The following is a 23,966-nucleotide window of genomic DNA, read 5'->3' as shown; positions in this document are numbered from 1 at the left end:
TTTGTCTCATCCACCAAAACAATGTTATCAACAAAAAACATGCACCAAGGAACCTCTCATTGGATGCTTCTGGTTAACTCATCCATGATAAGCGCAAACAGATAAGGGCTTAAAGTTAATCTTTAATGTAACCCAACTGTAATTAGGAATTCACTACTTTGAACCAATCTCCCACAATTCTTACAATAGTCACCGCACCATGTCATCATATATGTCTTTAATTATGTCCATATATTTACTTAAAACATTTTTCCTCTGTAGCACATGCCAGATTAATTTTTTAGGAACTCTATGATAAGCTTTCTCTAGGTCAATAAAGACCATATGGATATCCTTCTTGCTTTCTCTAAATCTTTCCATGAATTTTCTAAGTAGGTAAATAGCTTCTGTTGTAGATCTTTCTAACATAAAACCAAGTTGGTTATTCAAAATAGTGGTTTTTTTTTTCAAGTGGGTTTTAATAACCCTCTCCCATAATTTCATAGTACGACTGATTAGTTTTACGCCTTTATAGTTGTTATAACTTTGAATATCGTCTTTATTTTTGTAAATTGGGACCACAATGCTTCTTTTCTATTCATCTGACATTCCCTCGGTGCACATAATGTTATTAAATAGCTTAGTTAACCAGCTAAGCCACATATTCTTAAACTCTTCAACACTTCTATTGGGACTCCATCTGGGCCTGAAGACTTGATGATTTTCATCATTCTTAATGTTTCTTTTACTTCAAAAACCCTAATTTTATTTTCATACCTCTAACAGGAGACTTGATGTCTAATGCCTCAATCCAAGGTTTCGTCAATCCACTATAACTTGAATTAGTTACATTAAGTAGACTATAAAAATAATAATTTCATCTCTTTAATATCCTCATTCCTTAGACTCTACCATAATCACTTTTAATACATTTAATATGATCAAAATCTAAACTCATCACTTCCTTCATTCTAACTATCATATAGATAACTTTTTCTTCTTCCTTAGTATTCAGGTTGTTATAAATATCATATTTCTTCACCCTTATAATCCCCACAATCTTCTTAACTTCATTTCTGACATAATTATATATTTTTAGATCTTCTACATCCTTAATCCTTTGCCATGTCATGCCTTGAAACTGTCTTAGTGGCTGCTTATAGATCTCATGATTTCAAAAAAAAATAAAAATAAAAAGAAATTATTTTGTTTCTACATTAATTTTAGAATCGAGAGGCGGGAATAGGTATCAGGTGGGTATTTTGGAACATGCTAAAACCCTAGGAGTTTGTGAACCCTAAGATGGTGGGTGAACTGTCCTCTATGAGTGGAGGAAAACTTTCTCCTTAATCTTACTTAATTCTCTTCATCTCCTTTTACTTGTAACCCTACAGTGAAAAAGGGAAGGGTCTAGATCAAAAATAGATTTTGATTGCTGCATACCCATCATATCAGAAGGAACGTTCATAGTAGTCAGGTAATTAGAATCACTTGCAATTATGCAAATTCACCACTACCAACAGCTACAAAGCACTGTTATCTTGGCTACAGATCTCAGAAACTTCCTGAGATGCATAATCTACACTCTTCTAGATACATTCAGTGAGATTAGAATCTAATTCATTAAGCCCCTCAAGATGCAGGTTACGATCCTCACAGAAAGGAGACGCCATCTTTTTCATCGGGGATCAGTAGCACTGATTGAAGCAGAAAAATAGACCTCTCGACTTGTTTTCCATCTTGGCTGTTGGGGTTTCTCCCAAGTCATCCTGTACTGCCATCAAAGAGCTTGTACCTGGAGACTCCGGTGGAAGAACAGCATTTTCAGAATTGAAAATGCGGGATGGGATCACAGGCTCTGGTGGTGAGATTGTTGAGAGATAACGGAGTAGCATCTGCACTATCTGACTGAAGTTTGGCCGGGCATTCGGGTCCTCTGTCCAGCACGAAGTCAGAATTAGCGCCAAATCCTCAGGCAGGTTTTCTGCACTGGGCCTCGCATTCTGAAAACAGCAGAGACTAACCTTAAGTAATCCATCACAGCTGTTTTTTTTGGGTAGAAATCCATCACAGCATAGAAGGACTCATAAAAGCAAGTTAAAAAGTCTTTATACATACAAATACTACATCAGTTGCCCACCTAGACTGAAAAGCTGACTCAGTTGATGATCTCACCATTAAATCTTATCAGCATTCTATGGAAGGTCATCCAATGATCGGGACCATCCAATTGTTAAGTTAAAAGTCTTTTATACATACACTAAATCAGTTGCCTACCTAGACAGAAAAGCTGACTCAGTTGATAATCTCACCATTAAACCTTATCAGCATTCTATGGAAGGTCATCCAATGCTCGGCCAGCTCGGGACCATCCAATTGTTAAATCATCTTTTGGTTCCATATCCTCCAAAGAACTTAATTGGTGGATCCTAATCCCACATGCATGTGGCATGTGGCATGTGGCATGTGGCATGTGGCATGATCCATGATCCTTAGTTTAGCATTCCTCTAAAATAGAAAACGTTTAATGGATCAAAACGAGATGCTTACTTTAAAAGCGGCTGCATAGGCAGCCTGCAGGTTTGACATGCCTTCGAAAGGCAACCGGTTGTGTAAGAGTTCCCACAAGACAATTGCGAAGCTGTAGGCATCCACCTTGTGGTTATAATGCTTCTTCTCCCCATGTCTCAGTGTGACCGTACTATACAACTGCCAGCAAATAGGAGGGGGTACTAGATTAAGACTTTCTCACATAGTCGATGAGCAAGGAAGTCCAAACTAGTTCATTCGAAGTTTACCTCTGGTGCCATCCAACGGTAAGTTCCTGTTTCGGCAGTCATCATCTCTGTTAGAGACTCCTCTCTTGCTAAACCAAAGTCCACAAGCTTTACAGTTTTGTGGTCTGCAGTTAATATCAAGTTTTCTGGAGAAAAAACATAAGATTCAGTCAGAATTATTAGTCCACTCAATGGCCCGGGTTACAATATTCAACTAATCTTGGGCTATAGAATCCCAACACATCCTTAAATGTACTACTATCATCAATTAGGATTTCAACAATTAATTCAATCAATCTAAAGACACTATCCTTGCAGACAGGCAGGGATAATAAATTATAAAAAAAAAATCAGAAACTATAAAAAAAAAAAAAAAAAAAAAAAAAATGCTAATAAAAAAATATTTTACCTTCATTACATTTCCTTAGGAATCATTTTAAGCACCACAATGAAACATGACGAACAAGGAAAGCATAATTACCGTTGTGACAGAATATGTCATTCCATGAAAACTATTTGGGCACAAATAAGAAAATAAGCTAAAAATAAGCTTCTTGCAGGTGTTGGTTAAACTTGGATAAAAATAAGCTTTCAATGTTGCGCATGAATAGGGATGTAAATGAATAGCCGAAATCCGTTTCCGAATTCGTGTCCGTATCCGTTTAGCACTATCCGAATCCGTCCGAAAGCTAAACGGGTACAGATAGGCTATAGCTATCCGAAAAACTATATTTACATGTAAACAGATAAAATATCCGATCCGTATCCGTTTAGCACTATCCGAATTCATCCAAAAACTAATCGGATGTGGATGCAGATGCGGATATAGCACTATCCGAACCAAATCTGATCCGTTTACATTCCTACGCATGAACTATGTCAACTCAGATAATTTAAACAAAAATGTGACAATATAGAACATATTGCTTCTCCCTTAATTCAGAGCACTGACAAACGTAAAGTTGAACTAGTCTAATGCGACTCATAAGTTACAATTTTAGAATGAATTCTGCCATCAGAGTAATCATGACCAGGAGAGCATTGAAAATTTCATCCTTCCTGCCTAAAATCTACACATGTAAGACAAAACGATAAATGCAAACTTGGAAGAAACTGACACCTGTGCAGCTTCTCAAAGTTCTCGTTGTAACATACATAGTAGTAATAAAAGAGTATGCACGTGAATATTCACTAGATTGGTAGATATTTCATGCATTTATCAATTCTGTGCCACCAGCCTATCACTAATGAATATTGACACCTAAAAAAGCAAGTTAAATACAGTGATTCATAAACAAGGACTAGGACTGCAAAAATAGAAACGATCATCATATAGGCGACTAATCCTCCTCAAATACAGAGAAAGCAAATGGATTTTCAATATCTTTTCATGATACAGCCACAACTTTCATTTCTAAAATGTCTCCACCTCCTTTCTAGGTCATAGACAATGATCACACATGGCCCCTAGCCTCATATGTTAGAGGAATAAAAACAACACCTGTTACACAAGAAAATTGTGCAAGGAAACTGATGCAGTAGCATTTTCGTAGACTGGCACAAACCTGTTTGAAAGCCTAGAGGCCCTAGACCAGGATGAACCAGACCCAAATTTAGTTTGGTCTAGTGGGATATTTAGAGGTTTAATTATTTTTGAGATTATGTTGTAATCTTTATTTTTATGCGAAGTAGGATACCGTAGGAAATTGGTTTCTTGGTTTGAGGTAGTTACCTATTTTACCACAGTTTCTGTTTAAGAATATGTATAGGAGTCTTTTTTCTGTTTTTTTTGGGGATGCGTCAGTATGGAGGAGTGATCAGATTCCAATTGAAGGCGCGAAAATAGGAAGGGACAGGCCTAAAATGACCATAGGAATGGTTGTGAGGAATGGCATGTGTAGTCTGGGTCTTGTAACAAGTATGACCTCGGCTAGAACCTATTGGAGGGCGAGGATCCATATTACCGACCCCATCTAGCTGAGATTTTCCAGACTTCCTAGGCTGTGCCTCTTTCCTCGTACTTTCATTTCTCTTTCCACACTTCTCATCTCTTATGTCTTCAGTTATTCATTTAGCTTACTTTCAATCAGTTTTCCCTACTTTGTTTTGCATGGATCCAAGTAGCCGACCCCGTTCAGTTGGGATAAGGCTGAGTTTGTTGTTGTCGTATAGGAATCTTTTTTCTTATTTATATGCACCTAATGGATGGAGATTATTAGATGAAAGAATTGAAATCAGTGGAGTGTTGTTACCGTGGCTTGGGGCCAAGTATTGGCATGCCCTCTTTCGTTCTCATCTTTCTTCTTCTTTCTTTTCTCTCCCACCAAACCTGTTCTCCTTCCTTCAGGTCTGTTTTTCTTCCACATGCCTGCATAAGTTTCTTTTAATTTCTTCTTCTACTTCCTGTATTTCCTTCTTTCTATTTCATTTATTCAGCAATGATGTTATCGTGCTCTGTTTTGACAACCTTACAGTCCCTCACTGTGTGGACTCGATCTCCCTCACCCCTCCTCCAATCTTCTTATACCTTGGGTGTCAGCTCTTATATTCCAGGTGATCCAACCCCCTGGAATTTACTCCATTCCTACTGTGAGGTTGAAACCTGCATTCTGTTTATTTCTTTTTGATTTTGCCAGATTGAGTTTCAGCAACTAAAATTTATTTTCCTGCTAGTTATTTTGGGTGTTGATCAAGTGGAATCGATAGAACTATAAGTTGTGATCCATCACCTAAAATCTGAGGTTTATTCTTGGTTGCACGAGCGAGATGCATCTTTCAAATCAAACTCAGGTTTAACTCCACTACTGCGGGAGTCGTGAGGTTGATGGTAACCAGGTTTTGGAATTTCCACTTATGGTCCAATTGTTTGTTATTTACACAAGGCCCTCCATCCTTACAAAATTCCTTCTATTTTAGCCCCTCCTTTAATATTCCAGATTCAGATTTCTCTTTCAAACTTAATACCCATTCTGTCCTTGATTTAATATTTGTCCCTTCTTAAAGGACCCAAAACTTCAGCATATTCACAATTTTGCCACTAAACCCTTAACTTGGGTTGTCTAGTATTCTTGTGGGCCCACAGCAATCCCAAAGAAGGGTTTCGTGACCTGGGATTGGATTAGAAACATTACTTCTATGTATAATTCTCACATTGCAATGCTCCCCCAGTGGGAAGGCTTGCCTAGAGTTCAATAAAACTTAGTGTACCATACTTATTCCAGTCCAGCAGTAGCATTGGGATTTTATTTCACTCCCATAGGAGAATGACTATGATAATACATTTACCCAGTCACAGTTTAACAGCAGTTTGGAGTCTAACCTACTTTCCCTCGTGACTAGAACGTTCTTCACAGAAAAGCCTTCCTTCTTTGCAGGTCTGGCACATCTATTACTCCAATGATCTTGGAATTTGAAAGTTCAATAAATCCATATACATATGGAATCATCAAATAATAAAAGCTACTTCGTATAAAATTTACATTTACATACATCCAAACATTTAATACAGTTCATAATATCAAGCCAAATTTATGCCACAATCCTTCTAACCCAACCCAAGACAATTCCATCTATGTGTAGTAAATGGTTAATTCAGTTCTTTGTCACAATTTACTTTTACTAAGAACCAAGACAGGTTTCAACAATAGACATTTGTTAGTACACAGCAATTAAAAGGCAAACCAAAAAGAGTTAAAAGTGATAAAGGCCTGTTAATGAGAACCAAGACTTGGTGATCATCATCCCAAAACCATGAATTTCAGGGTCACTGCAAAGAAGATTATATAACCGAGCTTTGACTCTCAATCTGTTTTGGTGACTGGGTTCCGGGAAAAAGTTTGAACAATCAACAAAACCTCCCAAACCATTTGAAACTACCCAGACAAAATGGGTCAACAAAATCTTCTATATGGAATAAGCAACTCTGTTTGGGGTCATCCACCCACTTGGTTGAACGGATCACTAGGCCCATGGTCTACCCACAGCACTCAGGATGTGTATCACAATACTGGCATAGATGGAGTACTACATCTATGACATTGAGGATCTGAATGACCACATTTTTCCATTAAACTGTAGCTCTTCATGGTGAGACTCACTTTTATATTGAACCCCTTGGTCCAAAATGCATCCATGGTGCATGCTCATCAGCAGACCTCGTATTAGATAATTTTATTTTTCACCCAATAGTCTCTCCATGTCTCTTCTTCATCCACTTCCATCTTGTGCCAACATCAAAATGACCTTTCTTTATTTAAATAACATATGTCAAATGATCAAAAGATCATTGTCAACTGTACTCCTTTCAAACTTCAACTGAACCAAAATATTTATTCATGAGACGAAAAGGACACAAACCTTCAAACTTTTTCCTAACCAACACAGGCTCATGCATCAACTGTGAAACAGTGGTCAAATCAGGCAAAGGTAACACATGAAGCCTATGCATTAAACCTTAGTATTAAGCTGTTTCTCTATTCCTCCAAGGTAAATAATGTCAAAAGGGTAACTTAGCAAATTAATGATAATATCTATACTGTAACCTGAAATTTTAACATAACTCCGCAATCCTGGAAGCCAGCCATTGGTTAGAGACATCAACAAAATCATGTAAACATCTTGGATATATTGGTGATCATACAACTACCAATTTTGAAACTTCCACCTTGACAACCAACCAAAAAGAAAAGGCTGTAAATGCATTGGATGTGTCTTCAGTTGTTTATATCTCCAACTCAAAAGGATCTTCAACACAAGTGCAAACTACAATCGACTCGATGGCTCTGTACCTTAACATGGAGCTTCACAAAAACTCAGGATGTTGACAGGAGTACCCATATAATTACTAACTTGAATTCTCAACAATGAGTACAAAGCGAAGATCTTCACATACTCAAATTCAACTTGACCACTTTGAAGGCAAGACTTGATATTCAGAGCATGGGTACATATCTGATACAGCTCAACAAAATCCAACTACTCGCTGAAATCTATTTTGTTAAGGGAAGAAGATGTAAAGTTATCAAATATGCATCTTAATATTATTTTAAAAAGCTTTCTAAAAAAAAAAAAAGCAAACACAACAACCTACATATTCAATAGCCAAGTGTAGGCACCAGGAACAAACCCAATTCACATGATTATTTAACAGCACATTTCAAAGGCCACAAAAAAAACTTACTTAAGCTAAGTAAGTCAGATCACTCGTAATTGTTAAGAAATGGAAATGCTAGCAAAAGGAAACAATAGGCTTTCCAATTTTGACAATAGTGTAAGAACAACCTTCAAGCAAGGACATAGCCTCTAAATTATCTTATTCAAGGAAATTAACCACAACTAAATATTTTGCGAACTACATCTGTTATCTGCCCCTTCTGATCTGAGATTCCCATTTCAACGGCTGGAAAAATGAGGTTTGTTACACTGCATGAGCCTCCAGCTGTGGACCAATATATATTAGGGGTTATGTGTAAGTCAGCAGTCAGGAAGTTACTTGCAATTACAGTTTCTTTTCAACCTTACCAATATATATTAGGAGTTATGTGAGATCAACTAGGGATTCTGAATCCAATCAATTCCTCTTTTCTCTCTCACTTCTTCTTTTCTCTTGGTCTATCATGTATTTCTGTTACAATAGAAATTGGTGAGATCTCTTGCCCCTTACAAAATTTAACAATGAACATTTTGTCCTCTGTGCAAATTATTGGCAAAGCATAGATAACAATGCATCAGAAAAATATAACAAAAAAAGTTGTTTGGGAGAACATTTTTGAAAACTAAGAATATCAATTCACTTAAAAGGAAGTTCAAATGGTCCCCTCTAACCTACCATGATCATTTATTTCGTAGTCATCATATCTTTGTAGAATTGTAGTGTTTCCAACTTTTTCAGTGGAATCAAGTTAATTCAGTATCTGCTACCCAACAACAAAAGTAATCAAGGTCCACTACGGTTGGTTTGAACAAACTGATAAGGGGTAGAAAATGCCAACTAATCACTATAGTATGGGTAGAATGCCAACAAATCATGATACTATTGAATCTGTAAGCTACCAATAGAAATGAAACTTACCAGGTTTCAGATCACGGTGAATGATTCCATGCAAGTGCAAGCACTCCATTGCCCGAGCAATATCAAGCGCAAAACCAACTGCCACATGTGTGTCCAAGCACCTAGGTCGCATGTTCAGCAGGTACTTACGCAATGAACCTCCCAACAAAAGCTCAGTTACAACCACCATAACAGGCTCCTTACAAGCCCCAATAAACTGTTGATAAACAATAAGCATTGTTAGTGTTAGATGCTTTAAAACGTCCCAAGTACATGATATTAAAATTTATAAGCCACTAAAATTAGACATAGAAGGGAAACCAAATCAATTTTTTTTTTTTTTAAGACGAAAAAATGAGACCAAACTATTATACAGTAACTACCAGGTTGTTGATATCCATTGATAAAGGACTGAAACGACCTTAACCAAGTTTTTATGCTGAACTTTGGACAACATTGCAACCTCCCTTGCAAACCGTGCTTCTCTCTTAGCAATCTCCTCAGGGGTCTCCCCTCTATGGACAATTTTAATAGCAACATTCTGGTTTTTATACCTGTATAGAAAGAAAAACTCAATGAGATAATTGTAATGCAAATAAAAATAAAATTAAACACGTCAATTGTGATCAATAAGAAACGCCTCCAAGTAAATGCAAGCAATATGAATTTCGTCTGAAAAATTATGATCATTTTGAAGTCCGATCTAGTGATGTAACTCAAGATCAATAAGACTGAAGCAATCAGAAAATCAGAGAAGAGAAAGGGGTTTCAGAAATCTGTTGAGATTCTTGGTGAAGACTACTCGGAGAAGGTAATCTCTCCAAGAAAATTATCGCAATTGCATTTTCTGATCTGACCAAGTATGGTTTCCAAAAACCCAAACAAAATTAAAAGCAGAAATTCCAAGATTAACAAGAACTAAAGTCAATCAAATTGAAAATAACCGAGGAAAACGACATCGAATTTCTCCCAAAAAAAAAAATTTCAACTAGGTCACTAACGCCACCAGTAGATCACAATTCACAATCCACACTCCATACAAGAAGCAAAGAACCCTTACTGACTTACTTTCCTTCGTATACTTTGGCATGAGCTCCCTCTCCAATTCTGGGTCCAACAAAAAGATGTTTGGGATCGATCAGCCACTTGGCATCCAAACGGAACTCGTCAACTGAGTAGAAGCCATTACCAGATTCCATCTTACTAAAATGGTAAAGGATCTACCGTCTATCTAGCAACGAACACTTGTACCCATCACCCATTTATAGGAAACGGAGATAAAAAACAAAGACATCGAAAGCCCTATGTAAGTTGATAAGCTGACGTGAAGCAGAGAACCATAAAACACATACTCTGCTCTCTTCGCATGGCCTCTTTTCAAAAACAAACCTTTCTCTCAAGAATAATCCTCAGGAACGGAGATCAAAAGTAAGCAACTAACAGATGCTTTTGTTGAGGTGGGCAAAGAATAAAAACTCACATGTCGAAGAGAGAGAGAGAGAGAGAGATCCCCAAGACACCAACAACCCGGGAAAAACGAGGAAAACAAATCCGAAACCCAACGAGCTCTCAGAAACAGAAGAAAGAACTTTTCATTGGGAACATAACAAAATTCCCTGAAATGCAAGAGATTACAAGAGGAAGGGATGGGAAAGTAGGAGAACCAATCAAGGAATCTTTACAAACACTGGAAATCCTCATTAAATCTCAACTATAAAGCCTGAAAGTCTGTTGGGTAGGAACCGGATCGAGGTTTTTTTTTTTATTTTTTAAATCTTATTCTAAGTACACAACCATTCTCTCTCCATCTGCAGACAAAGTCATTGAAGGAACAGGGTTTTTGTCAATAAGTGAAGAATAAATAATATTTCTTCCTTCCAAGAAAGAAACCAAAGGATAACGGAAGTAAGAGAGGTAGACTTTCGATACCATTTCGGAGATTACTTATAAGAGAAACTAAAAGACTGTGAGAACCAATCACTCAAAAAAACTATTCAAGCGCACATGCAGAGTTCACACTGATTCTCAAACTGAGAACAATCCACTTCCACAGAAATGCTGGGACGAAGAACCCCAAAATCCCAATCCTTCCACAGATTCACAGACACCCACCTTCTTCTTCACTATTTCTTCAAAAAAATTTTTTTTTTTCTTCCTCTCTCGCAGAAGGCCTTCTCGGCTTCTCGGCTTCTGTTCCCCTTCCATCTCTCAAATTTTCCTTTCTGATAAGGGCATCACACGAACCAGATCGGCTGAAACCCTGTTGGCTAAAAATGCGGGTCCCACTGGCCATACTTTTGGATGATAAGAGTAGGACAGGCCGTCTGATCTGATCGGACGGTGGTAATAAAATCATATTATTGATTAAATCCAATAATGAACGTACAATATCATGATTGCAACGTACGGTGAATGATAAACTAAAAGCCAAACTATATCATCATATCTGGGTGTTTGGTGGGCCCATACTGGATCCTGGTAGTTGGTTCCGTATCATTTCTGGCCTTCCCACGTGAATCATGTTTTTAGATTCAAGTAGTACAACCCCATCCCCAAGGTCACAGTGTTCCGATAAGAAGAAAAGTCAAACTTTCTTTAACAATGGTTTGGCTAACCCATAGTTTTATAGTATTTCCAAAACCTACGTCGATATGTATGTGTTCTATCAGACGTTTTTACCCTCAAAGATATACCGATATCATATCATATTTGACCATTTTACCCTCTATCCATATTGTGTCACCAATCTGATATCCCTCTCCCCCTTGATAGATATTCAAATGAAATCTTTATTTTATATTTTAAATTCAAGGAATTTAATTACAAAATGTAATAAACTTTAGGATCGAGTTTCCCTCCAACTATGGTGAATACGTTCCCATTCACTGAGGGGTACGAGAAGGCAAGAATGGGTATCGAGAAGGTATTTTAGAATATACAACAACCCTTGTATTTATGAACATTTAGTTTTTAGTATAAAAATAATAATAGTTGGGTAGTTAAAGTGTTGCAGGTGTATATAGATATATATAAGGATACATGCAAATACAAGGGAGAGCATATTTGGGAAAAATAAGGCTGCCATGATGTGTGGTGCTTGCACCCCAGACATTGGAAGGGCGAAATAACCAACTCCACCCCCTCGAAATAAAAAACCCCACCCATGTTGGATGTTCCCACGCGTATTATCTTAATTGGCCCCGTGATGGTGCAAGGACCACGCAACCTGACAGCGATCCCTTTCCCATGTTTTTTAATATGATTTAGCGTTATAATTAGACGAAGACCAAAAAAAAGTCAAACCAAATTATGTGGACCGGATGGATGAACTTAGAAACCGTTACTACCAAAGTAAAGACCAAACATTAAATTGGTTCTTACTTCCTGAGTAGGACCTAATTGCAGCCATTTTTAACTACTCCCAACACAAAGACTCCAGACGAAACTAATAAGAACCAAGAGCCATAATATCTCTCTCTCTCTCTCTCTGCAAAACTATTTTCCTGTTTCTCAAATCAATTTTGGTCCCCACTACTATTTAAGTCTTGGATCAAGTGTTTCTCAAGCCACGGTGAAGGAGAAATTTTTTCATATACTTAAATGGGTATTAAGGAATATTGAGGAGCATTTTAAATCTTTCACATTGAGAGAACGAGAGAGTAATAATGACCTTAGATTTGTGGATGAACCAATCACTGTTGGTGAAGGAAAACTTTCCCCCTTCAAGATTCTATTATGTTAAACATCAAACTGATTCTTCCTTGTACCCCTTCTTTTAACTCTTTGAATTCAGATTTAAGTCTAGCCTTTGTTGTTCTGTAAATTTCTTGAATCCCATCTCATGGTATGTAGGGTTCCAAGATGAATACTTTGAAACCCATATGAGACTTTTAGAGTTTTAGTTACATAGTCAACCCTGCAAGAAAAATAATTAAAAAAATACCAAAAAATGGAGAAGAAGAAGAAGAAGAAGAAAAGACATTTTTTAATGCAGATTTTGCATGATTTCTTTCTTTCCATTGTAGGTTTACATGTAATGGGTTGAATTTTGTAGGCAACTCTCTGTTCTGCTTTTGACTTTTAGGTTGCACTTGAACATACATTCAACTTGTTGCACACTTCATCTAATATCTGCATTCCTATACCTAATATTATTTAATAATTGAAAAGCATTTCATTTTTGCATTTCAGTGTTTTAGAAAGGATTATTGAGGATATTTTTGCAATTTCCATTGTAGTAGTAATGAAACTCTTCTTTCTTACTTCAAAAGTGCAAATTTAGAAGAAGCAATGTTACAATGGAAAAAGTTCTTCCTCCCTCTCCCACCGTGGGAGAAGGAAAACCCACAAATCTAAGGTCATTATTACTCCTCTCCATAAGACAAATTTAGAAAATATTTCTCCTTCATTTATGATGTCCATCCCACTCCATTTTGTCGGAAGTGGAAGGAAATCGCCCCATATCATATAAGTAGATACATGAAAATGTTAAGAACACACAAGTAAATAAGTCAGCCTTTTATCCCACGAATAGAAATTAAAAAACATAATGACAATTTTACACCATCGATAAAAATAAAATAATAAAAAAAATATATATGGTAATAGAGGTGAAATTTATGAGTTAATAGGGATTTTCATCCTCTCAAGTGTGTGCACTACCAGTGCACCACACTTAAGAATCCAATTGTAAAAACATAGGTAGTGACGTCTTTTTATCTTTTCAAGTATTGGGTGGACGATTGGATTCTCAAATATGGTGCAGTAGGCCACACTTGAGAGGATAAATTTCCAAGTCAATAGAGGTTTAAATCATCACAAATGCGAACTTATTAGTGAAGGTTTGTGGGTCCTCATGCCCTAGATCAAGAATCAAATCTCAACTGCATCATCTGTAAGTTACACACCTCCCATCTCTATTATAAGCCATTTCCTCTTATATATTTGTTTATCTAATTAAATCTTGGTTTCTAAATGTGGATTATCTGATCAGATTGGTCTCTCTTTCTCTCATATTATTTCTTAGGTATACAAGGTACTCTCCTATCTAGAATAAGGTCTACATAATTAGAATTAATTGAAAGAAAAAAATTGCTATATGGAGAAGTGAATATTATAGCCTTATAGGATACCCTACTATCTAGAAGAGAAGTAATTGATTAAGGAAAATGTATGCACTTAGGTTAAGTGTATCAATCGGTCATCAGAATTGAAACCGGATCGGAACCGGCCCGCACAGAAGAAGTGTTCGCTCCGCAGGGACAAACAAGAGGTCTAAATGTGCTGACCAGACACATCGGTGAGGGTACGCTGTGCCATGTTCCTAACCTTTATTGGAGTACTAATCTAGAGAAGCAACCAATGAAGCTACTTTCAGACTGGCCTGGGACTCGAGCAGCGAAAAGAAAGAGAACGAAAGGCGGTGAGAACTGACCTATCCAATAACTTATTGGGCTGGTTTTGGATCTATGGATAAGTTGTGGGTCTGGTTTTAGATATATTGATTAAGTTATTGGTCTTTGTTAGACTCTGTGCAAGTTGCAACGTAGACTTTGAGCCAAAGTATAAAAGTATGCATTAAGGCTAGCTATTATTTCCTCGTAAGAAATTGTTTGGGGAAAGGTTATTTTACATTTATTTGTACGGAATGGAGTCAATGAACGGAACCTTCTTCCTCAACCTTTGCCCGTAGCGGAGCCTCTTTCTTTTTCTTTTCAGCTATTAATGCTTATTGGCTGGTAGGTTTGTTGGTTGTTCAAGTGGGTCACACTAAAGGACTCCCCCCCTGTTTGAGAATTTAAGTGCTTATCTTCTGATCCATTTCAATTAAAGTCGGTGTATCCAATTATCAATTATAAAAATAATGGATTTTGTTGACTTCTATTTTGCCACTCAATAGACAGTAGACTTCGATTTGGTTAAAACTAAGGATGTAAATGGATAATCGAAATCTGAATCCATATCCATTTAGGGACATCCGTATTCATTTAAAGATATCTAGAAAATAATCCGCATATTCCGATTAAAATCCTTTTGAAAAAAAAAAATCCAAATATTTAATAATAAAAAATTAAATAAATAATGATTTTGAGGATTTTTGAAAATTCAACAAGTTCTAGAATATAATGAAAAGAGACTCATGATCTAACAGATATGGATTGAGAACGAATTGTATCCACTAGGGGGAGGATGGTCCGGGTTATACAAGGAAAAGATGTAAACCGATGGTCAAAAATTCGAATCTGATCCGTATCCGAATCCATTTAAAGATATTTGTATTCAGCCAGGGAATATCCGGCTCCGATCACATCCGATCCGTATCCAATCTGTCTACATCCCTAGTTAAAACTTGACACATGAACAAGAAACCCAAGGATCTATCTCCATCCACAAAAATTGAACCCCACCCAACATGCCACATGACATTTTTTTGGACTAACCAGATATAATTTGCTCTAATGATTTATTAACTTGTGGAATAGAGCACCACCAGATAACATTGAAGTGAGGAGAAAACATATATGAGCAGGACACAAGGGGTTTACATACTACGACCCAAGCTAAGCTTGAGAGATCTTATTATTGAGCCAGTCTTAAAAATTGATTACTATGACAATTGCCTTCACATCAGGCATACTGCAAGTCCAAGAGTTCAGAGTTTGTCCAAGTGCACTAGCTCTTCCCCCCAAACCCCTCTGGAAAGAGAGTTTTTTGTAGTTCAGAGTTTACAATCAGTAGCTCTTTGGTTGGAAAATATAGGAGAATCCTTTCTCAGTGGTGGCAGAGTGGAAGAAACTAACATTAGTAAATCTCTACAAGAGAGGAGAGAGGGAAGAAAGAAAGAGAGTTCATTTCTCATTTTCGTTTTGTTCTCTTTTTGGGGTACTAATGAAACTGATCTTGAGTAAGTGAAAATTCAGAAAGTTCAAGAGGTTATAGACAAAAAGTATAATGGTAAATATTAATGTTACAAGATATTGATTGATTACACTTGTTTGGGATCTAAATAATGTAAAAACCTGTATAACATCAACTTATATTATAATGTAAATCACCATTTCTTTTCTGGTCGACTACAACAATGGTCCTTCAAATGAGCTCCATGATCATTAGATTGATGTGATACCAAAGCAATGAACAACTCACCATTGGAAGGTCTGCATCCATGAACAGGAGCAATAGTTAGATCAAGATGCTGGTGGAAAAGTTACACCCACATGCAATTCTCCACTAAAGGGACGTAAGCTGATTTTCTTATATTTCACAGCAGGGGTAATGAAAGTTTCACACACGTCAACAACCTGGAGCAAGAAAAATCCAACACCACTGACTCAGCGACGCTTATACAGGCAGGGCTTCAGCTCAGGCCATTCGATTTCCTTCTCTCGACATGGCTTCTCCTGCAGAAAATAACAGAAATGTGCAATTTAATGAATTCCGGACTGCATATGCCCTTCCATAACAGGATAAAAGTCAATCATTTTCATCTAAGATTCAACAAGATGAAGCTACTGAACCTTCTTCTTGAAGAAAAACAAAACAAACATCTTATTTGAGAAATCCTGCACACAACATGAGTGAGTGAGTACAAAAATAAAAATGTCAACTTCTATTTTATTCTACATTATCTTTTTTACATAGGATAGGAACTTGAGTGACCTTAGAAATTAGATTAAATCCAAGTTCACAGATTGCCTTCGAAAACCTATTTGGGTCTGCTCCTCCATTGTTTGGATCAAGCCTACTTTTTACTTCTGCTATCAAAAGCCAGCCACTGCACGACGTTGAAAATCAGTTCACTGCCAATAAAACGTACAATTGTAACTCGTCTAACAGGAATCGTTCTTGTGCGAACCATGGCTTAAGAACTCTATGTGCTTCCTGTAGGTAACTTGGGAAGTTAGTTCCCATGAGTGAGAGACAAAAAACAGCAACATCCATTGATGATGGATCAAGGGGAATCTGCAAGGCAATGTGAGCAACTGCATGTTAGCAGAGAGTGCAAGCAAATGTAAGAGAACATTATACCGATCAGTTCATGATTGGACAGCGATTCCAGTCAATGGTATACTTAGAAATATGTTGTGCAAATAGAAGTGAAAATAATACTGATCAGTTGCAAGATTGGACTGTGACTCCAGTCAACCTTATACTTCAAAATATGCTGTATGCCTTTGCTATATCCTATAAAACCTTCTATTTCTTGTAAAATCTAGTGAAAAAAAGAGATCCGAAGATAAGTATATATCAGCAAACCAGGAATCTCCTACACCAACATAGACAATTGAGGAATAAACATCCAAGAGGACTTGAACAAAAGGCAACCCCCTGTACAGAAGCACAGGTATTATATTATTCTATAATTTTATAAGGAATAATATAGCTACCATATCGGAATATTTTTAGGAGGTCCAACCGTCCAACTAAATTTTTTCGCTAGGACACTTTTTCTATTCCAGCTACGAAGAGAAAGTTGTTGATCCAAACTCTACATCAACTGGGGAACCATTTGGATTGGGCCTTATGTCCACTTCCTCACCACCTGAGCTGAATGTTCAGAATGTATTGGACATTTTCCTTTTAATATTAGCTATCAAAAGTCCCAATCTTTTTAAATCAAAGAATGGCCAAAGAGATGGCCTTATTGCCACCCAGTGAAGTGCTTCTGAACTGAATCCAGTGTGAGTAAAGGTAATGCAGTCAACATGCGGCCATTTTAGTGCTGCAAAGTCTAACACAGAAGATGCATGGGTCACTTAAATTGCTTTGCTACATGACTCAACAAAAATCATCAAATAAATGTTCTTGCCCTTCTTAATTTCCTTGTATTTTGCCATGAAGCATGGTTAATTTCAAAACCGCTTAACAAGGTTTATCACATAGCACCATTGAACCATCTCTCTGTTTTCTATATACCCTGGCTATAATTCTTAGAACAACATGCTGTTCAGTTTCTCCCTGTGGATGATTGAAGCAAGATAAACATAATTGCCACTGGGTTATCCTTAATCATCAATCTAAACCATTCCCTCATTTCTCCTCCTATTTTTCCGAATTGCTTTCTGTACCATCTTGCTTAACTCCAGCTTGTTTTAAAACTTCAGCATTCTAAAGCAGCATCAATAGTTCTAACCATAGTGATCAGATCATCAGGTGTGGAGGTAGCACGGTGAAGAATGGAAATCATCAGAGCCTAAAATTTTTTTTCACCAAAGCAATGTACATTCACCTCCTTTTGATTGAGAATGTTATAAAAGGCAATGTGAAGTTCTTTGGTGCCCTTATGATCATAACCTACAAGGCCTTCTCTAGTGCTCAAAAAGCAGTTAAAAATGGGTGCATTTTAGAACTGTTTGAAACCGCCTCCCTTTCTTTCGCTATTTCTCATTTTATAGTTCCCTAGACCACCCTCTATAATGTATAGGCAAGAAGACATGTTATTGAGACACATATACATAACTACATGCTCTTGCAGTTTCCTAGACCTCTAGATATTTTGAAAAAGGGAAAATTATGTTTACCACCCCTGTAGTTTGAAAAAATTACACCGATCCCCCTCAAAATTATGCCTACCCCCACCAAAGGGAGGTGAATGTAATTTTGAGGGGGATCGGTGTAATTTTTTCAAACTACAGGGGTTTTTTTGGTAATTTTCCCAAAAAAGAAAAGTCAAATAAAATTGAGTGAAAATTGATTTCTCCTACAGGTGCATGCATCAGAAGGCAACACATCTTGAACAAACCTTTTACCCACTAAAACTCAAGTCTTGATGGTCGGTTTAAATAATAAACAAAACCAAAATCAGAAAATACATAAAATATTTTCACAACCATATTAAAGATCATACGTCATACTTATATCTACACTTATTTCATACACAGAGGGAAACTAACAGTATTGAGAATATTAGTTCATGGGATGACTTCAGATATTCTGGTTCATGTTAATATCGAAGATCAACAGGTGGCAAAAGAGGTGTACAATCCTTGTAATAAACATACATAATGCTACTCAACCAACTACAATCTTTAGGTTAGAACCCCTCATCAACCTAGGACAGGCATTTTCCAAGAAGTAGAGAGCAGACCAACTATGACTGGTTGGTCTGACAGTGACCGAAAAAATATAAAATGGCAAGGGAAGTTCCAAAGTTTTAACTTGTATTTCTAAGTTTTCCCAACTTGTAGCAGATGCCCAATAGAAAATCTTTTGGCAGGAATGTTTTTCCTCAGCTCATCCAACTCCATATTTAACCAAGGCCAAAACCAGGCTGATTCTGGTCCAATATGGTTGGATTTAACCAGCCAAGTTTTGCAGGAATTGTATGTTGTAATGAAGATGAACCCAAAAACCATTTTCCCGGACTCAACATTGGTGAAAGTGCATCCTATATTCCTTCTCTTTACTTTCCATGCCTCCAGTAATGTAGATCAGTCACAAGTGATAACCAGTCCACAAGAGGATCGCAAACTTCATGTCCAGCAACAGTAAATACTTCGATTGGTTCTCAAATTTGTAGGAAATTTCAACACAATAAATTTAAAAAACCAAGAAATCAAACAAGGGAAAAAGAAGATAGGGTAGTCTCACTCTGACTCGGGTCTCTCACTCATGGCTTCTCAATGTATTTTGGTCTCTCACCAATGGCATCTCACCATACTCTCACACAGAGCAAAGCACAAAGCTATGTTTTTTTTCTCAAACTCATTAATCAAATTCATATACAAGGCTGTATCGCTTTACAAACTTAAATAGAAGACTCCAAAAACTCAAACACTAAAAAGGAAAGGTCTAACCCATTCTTAACTAATAAGGTAACATAAACTGACTAGGAAACTAAAATAATGAAAGAAACTGACTCAAACCATGATTTTAACTAAACTAATGAAGTAAATCCCGCTTTCCTACTTTCTACCCATATTTTAGGCCCATTACAAAGAAAACACACGGGATCAAAAGCCCAACACATATAAAACCCAACCCAAGGCTTGTTTCAAATAAAATAAGCCCTTTAGGTGACTTAAAGCATCATTAAGTCTCCTACTTAACTTCCCTTGTTCTAGCACTCAAAATTCCTCCTCTTTATTTTCCATTCCTCTCTCTGTATTTCTAGGTAAGTGCTGCACAGAGTCATTCTAGTTAAACTACGAAGAAAACAGAGTGCTAGAACTAGAATTCTAGCTATCTAACCCCAGCAATATATATACCAGGACTCAAGAGAGCAGAAACTCAGAAGCTTAAGTCTCAAGTTTGAACCAATTCTGTGGAATATTCAGAAAGATACGAAACCAGAAAGCAAGCTGAAAATAGAAGTGAAAACAGGGTGCCACAGACTTCTAGTAAGAGATGAAAACTGACCTGAAGATTAAGTAGGAAGAACTAGAAGATAAAATAGAAAAAATCAAACAGGATTCCACCTGCGGCTCCTTTTGAATGCACCAAGTAAAATTGTCGATCCCCAAGCAATGTTTACCAAAAAACTGAAACTCTAACTGATAAATCGTGGGTTTTAGCCATAAGCATGTACATGTATTTATAGTTTTCATTCTGGACATAATCAGATACTGACTTGGAATAACAAAAACCTATTACCAAACTGAATCTGAAAAACGAAACTAAGACTACTAAACAAACCTGTTGCCCAGCTTAGAAGGAAGCCTATTCCAACGAGGACTATGAAATCAATCACAAACTGAAACTGAAACTGAAAACAAAATCCAACTTGATATCTTCCTAGGACTCCATTATTGAAATCAAAATTAACCCTCCTTCTAACCCACGACCGGGCTGACTTAATGACTCCTATTCATACTAGGAAAATTATGTGCAGGCTAACTAAGGAAAAGTCATAAGCAAATAAGTGCCAAGCTCTTCTCTTCTTCTTTGATACTACATCACTACCCTATCTATCCAATGGTTGGAATTGCAACGTCAATGCTCATGTGGCAAAAGTAGGTGGGCCATGAAGGACGCCTATCCTAGGTGGTTTGTGTAAAGGACCGTTTGCCTTAAATATCAAGCATAAAATAATAGTTATAGTTGCACTCAACCAACTGCTATGTCAATGCTAGGAAAAGTATAAATCACCATTCATTCAACCTAGTAAAAAGGAAGCCTCGAAACAGAAAGAAGACCACATCTGAGAAAGCGTATTGCAGGAACCCGGTAGTTATACGCATGTGGTAGGAACCTCCCTACACGCCCAATTCAAAATGATAATAACTGTTATGTGGCAGATCAAATGGGGCCCAAATTTTGTACAGACCCTTACTGGTCAGGTGTCGAATTTCAATTCTGTTGGAGTATTCCATGTCACAAAACAAAGCTTTGAAAATACAGAGCTATGGGAAAGTGCACAGCAGTGGTTGAGTACTATAGAATATAGATGTGCACCGACATACATGGGGGATGCATGCCAATATACGGGATGGCATCTGATTGAATTAGGCTCTGAAATTTGACATGTGGCTAATCTAGATCATGGCTTCTCTATCCCATGGTGAGAATAGCCACATCATTTGTCCACATGGCAATATTTAAAGAGGGCATGTAAAAAAAATTATGAAAACTAGAAAAACCTAAAGGGTTGTGTGTATTTGCAGATCTTGCATTCTATTAAAATATCATAATTGCAAGAAAACTGCAGAAAAACGCTATTAGATAGTTGTCCTGGTGTCTAGGCAACCCAAGGTGTTGGAGTGGGCCTGGGCCTGGACACATGGTGACACCAACAAGGTGACCAGGGCATCCCAGGCGCCCGCACAGGCGACCAAGGCGTCTGGACACCTAGGTGCCACCTCTTTCAGGGAAGTACCAGGTTGGTCCATACAGCTAGTAAATAATAACCAATAATGTCCCATGATTTTATATACAAAAAGTGATGACCTATGGCAAGTATAACTCTAGCTACAAAAGGATAAACCCAAACAAAGATCATGGTCAGCAATTTAATAAACTTACTTATTAAGGGGTAGTCAGGAGTGAGAGATGAGAGTATTGAGAGGAGCAGTCTATTGAATTTGGATTATCAAGTCATGAAAGAACTGGATACTATTTCAAATGAAAGCACATACATTTGACATGTCACAAGCAATTACTGAAGGATCATTTGAGACGAGATCAAAAGAGAAGACTTTATTCTTCACATTTTTTGCAAGGCGTGCATCCCCTGGAGTACGACAGAATTAGCCAAGTAACCAAAAGATTAAAAACAAAAAAAGCAAGAGTGTCACAATCAAGTTAAAATCTCATTCACAAATAAATTCTACTTAAATGGATACGTTAAGTCCTCACCGCAGCCAAAATCTGCCACCTTCAAAGAGGTACTCTGGTTCTTAAGCCATTCGATGATGATATTGACTGGCTGCTCTGGCCAATGTGACATTTGTTCTTGATATCCTGCATGATACTGAGCAAGAAAGGAAACTTCATAACAAAGAGTCTAATTTCTTAATAACGAAACAGAAGATTATTGAAGGGTTCACATTTCCAACAGCAGTCTTAAATGAAGATAGAATCAAATGCTATTGAAAAGCAACTAAAGCAGCCAACCCATTTATCAAGTGAAATTGAAAAAGATAGCATTGCACCATGCAATCAGGCAGACGTACATCATGACATGGCAGATAATGGCAAGAATGGTAATGACCATAGTTATCAAGGCGTCTGTTGCCATGGCATCCAGGCTCCTTGGGCGCCTTGATTTTTGACCCTCTAAAACGCCATGGTTGCCTTCCTGGCTTAATAACTATGGTAATGATATGGAATTAGGATTTAAAGGTATAGAGGGTAGATCAATAATTTGACAACTGCAGGCCTTTGGACATCTTTATGGTATTGGATTGGAAAAAATTAAGTTGTTGCAGCAGATCATGATTGCAATACGCACAGCCATGGAAATCGACCTTCAACATTACATAGAGTCGATTGAATGCACACTGTAGACTATATTTATTGGTTTTGTTCTTGAAGTCTTTGCCATGGGGAGTTTGGAGGTCTTTCTAGTGATGGCGAAGAAGTAAGGCTTCAAACTCTGTATAGTTGCCAATGACTTTCATAACTATGTATGGTTTAAACATCAAACAATCTTTTGATTTATCAAATTCAAGCAGGAGCACAACATCTCAAGGAAATTGAATATAGAAGACGAGGAAACCATAAGATGTATTTAGCTCAAAAAAAAAGGGTGAGAACCATAAAGTCGAAGACGGGCTGCAAGGGAACAAGAACCATACCATGTCAAAAAGAGACGGGTCTTCTTTGAAAAAGTTGAAGGCCTCGCTTCCGCTGAGAAGGGAAGACACACATACACACACACACACACATAAAAACCCAGACACAATCAATAATTTGAAAAACAATCAAAAATTGAAAAGAAGAGGAGGAAGAGAAGTGCGTGGATATTAAGTACCTGCAAGTGTACAACTTCTCATTTAACATCCTGAAATGGCCTCCGGATAACCTAGCTCGCATCTATATAATAGCACGACCGCAACCTCTCACATTAGTATAGTTCAGTGGTTCACAAACACACACGCACAAAGACAGAGAAATACAGAAACAAACCTTGTGAAGGAAATTGGAGTTGGAGGCGGCGGAGAGGGAGTTTCCAAGTGGGCCGGTTTTGCAGCGCTTTGGTTGAGGTGCATGGACTTGGTTGGAGACGGAGAGATCCATGAGATCATTGTGCGTCGTCATCGTCGTCGTGGTGTTGCTACAGCTACTACTGCTCTTCTGAGCACCTCGTCGCTTTCCTCTTTTCCGTTTGCGCTTTCCCTCCATTATTCTCTACAATAAGTTTTGCTTGATTGTTGTTCTACCTGAACCAGAACAACTTCCAGAAGCTTGCTTGCCACCCCCAATTTGACCTTTAACTTTATAGCAGTACTGCAAATCTGCAATCAGAAAGAACCTCACGTTGTGAGCAGGGTTTCAAGAATCGGCCTATTTGGGTAGGAATAGACTGACATCGATCCAGATTCCCACCTTGAATCGAACCAATTCATGGACCGGTTCCCGATTCCTATGCTGATTCTATTTTTTATAACAAAATAGTTTTTAGTACCAGTTGGATCCGATCCGAATCGGCTCTACGATTTTCTGAATCCTGGCTATGAGACAACGTAACATAAGGTATGATGGATATAGATAAGTGTGACCCT

General features: G+C 37.5%; 2 protein-coding genes across 2 annotated transcripts; both read right to left on the bottom strand.

Moving 5' to 3' along the window:
- Positions 1 to 1,281: 1,281 nt before the first annotated feature.
- On the bottom strand, positions 1,282 to 23,601 carry LOC122670448 (ribosomal RNA-processing protein 8). The gene is made up of 11 exons (XM_043867324.1): positions 23,371 to 23,601; positions 23,216 to 23,277; positions 23,040 to 23,091; positions 22,099 to 22,213; positions 21,879 to 21,973; positions 16,661 to 16,767; positions 16,465 to 16,579; positions 16,323 to 16,367; positions 16,085 to 16,205; positions 15,883 to 16,053; positions 1,282 to 1,293 (listed from the first exon to the last, which is right to left on the bottom strand). Exons 1-9 carry the CDS (start codon positions 23,584 to 23,586, stop codon positions 16,137 to 16,139), a joined length of 876 nt encoding a protein of 291 aa, XP_043723259.1. The 5' UTR covers positions 23,587 to 23,601; the 3' UTR covers positions 1,282 to 1,293; positions 15,883 to 16,053; positions 16,085 to 16,136.
- Positions 1,393 to 10,558, bottom strand: LOC122670445 (serine/threonine-protein kinase STY13-like). The gene is made up of 6 exons (XM_043867321.1): positions 9,874 to 10,558; positions 9,227 to 9,359; positions 8,827 to 9,022; positions 2,778 to 2,902; positions 2,530 to 2,688; positions 1,393 to 1,982 (listed from the first exon to the last, which is right to left on the bottom strand). Exons 1-6 carry the CDS (start codon positions 10,002 to 10,004, stop codon positions 1,668 to 1,670), a joined length of 1,059 nt encoding a protein of 352 aa, XP_043723256.1. The 5' UTR covers positions 10,005 to 10,558; the 3' UTR covers positions 1,393 to 1,667.
- Positions 23,602 to 23,966: the final 365 nt, after the last annotated feature.

This window comes from Telopea speciosissima, chromosome 8 (assembly GCF_018873765.1).
Source record: "Telopea speciosissima isolate NSW1024214 ecotype Mountain lineage chromosome 8, Tspe_v1, whole genome shotgun sequence".
In the NCBI taxonomy this organism is placed as follows: Eukaryota; Viridiplantae; Streptophyta; class Magnoliopsida; order Proteales; family Proteaceae; genus Telopea; species Telopea speciosissima.
This window is presented reverse-complemented; position numbering and strand designations above follow the sequence as displayed.

What these genes read in the sequence shown, in the direction of transcription:
- LOC122670445 (XM_043867321.1), bottom strand. Translation starts at nt 10,004, where the DNA reads ATGGAATCTGGTAATGGCTTCTACTCAGTTGACGAGTTCCGTTTGGAT. An exon ending in GCCAAAGTATACGAAGGAAA is followed by an intron (nt 9,360 to 9,873) that starts GTAAGTCAGTAA and finishes CTTTCTATACAG; the next exon opens with GTATAAAAACCAGAATGTTG. An exon ending in ACCGTTGGATGGCACCAGAG is followed by an intron (nt 2,689 to 2,777) that starts GTAAACTTCGAA and finishes ATTTGCTGGCAG; the next exon opens with TTGTATAGTACGGTCACACT.
- LOC122670448 (XM_043867324.1), bottom strand. Translation starts at nt 23,586, where the DNA reads ATGGAGGGAAAGCGCAAACGGAAAAGAGGAAAGCGACGAGGTGCTCAG. An exon ending in GGTGGCAGATTTTGGCTGCG is followed by an intron (nt 21,974 to 22,098) that starts GTGAGGACTTAA and finishes GTCGTACTCCAG; the next exon opens with GGGATGCACGCCTTGCAAAA. An exon ending in TGTTTTTCTTCAAGAAGAAG is followed by an intron (nt 16,206 to 16,322) that starts GTTCAGTAGCTT and finishes TATTTTCTGCAG; the next exon opens with GAGAAGCCATGTCGAGAGAA.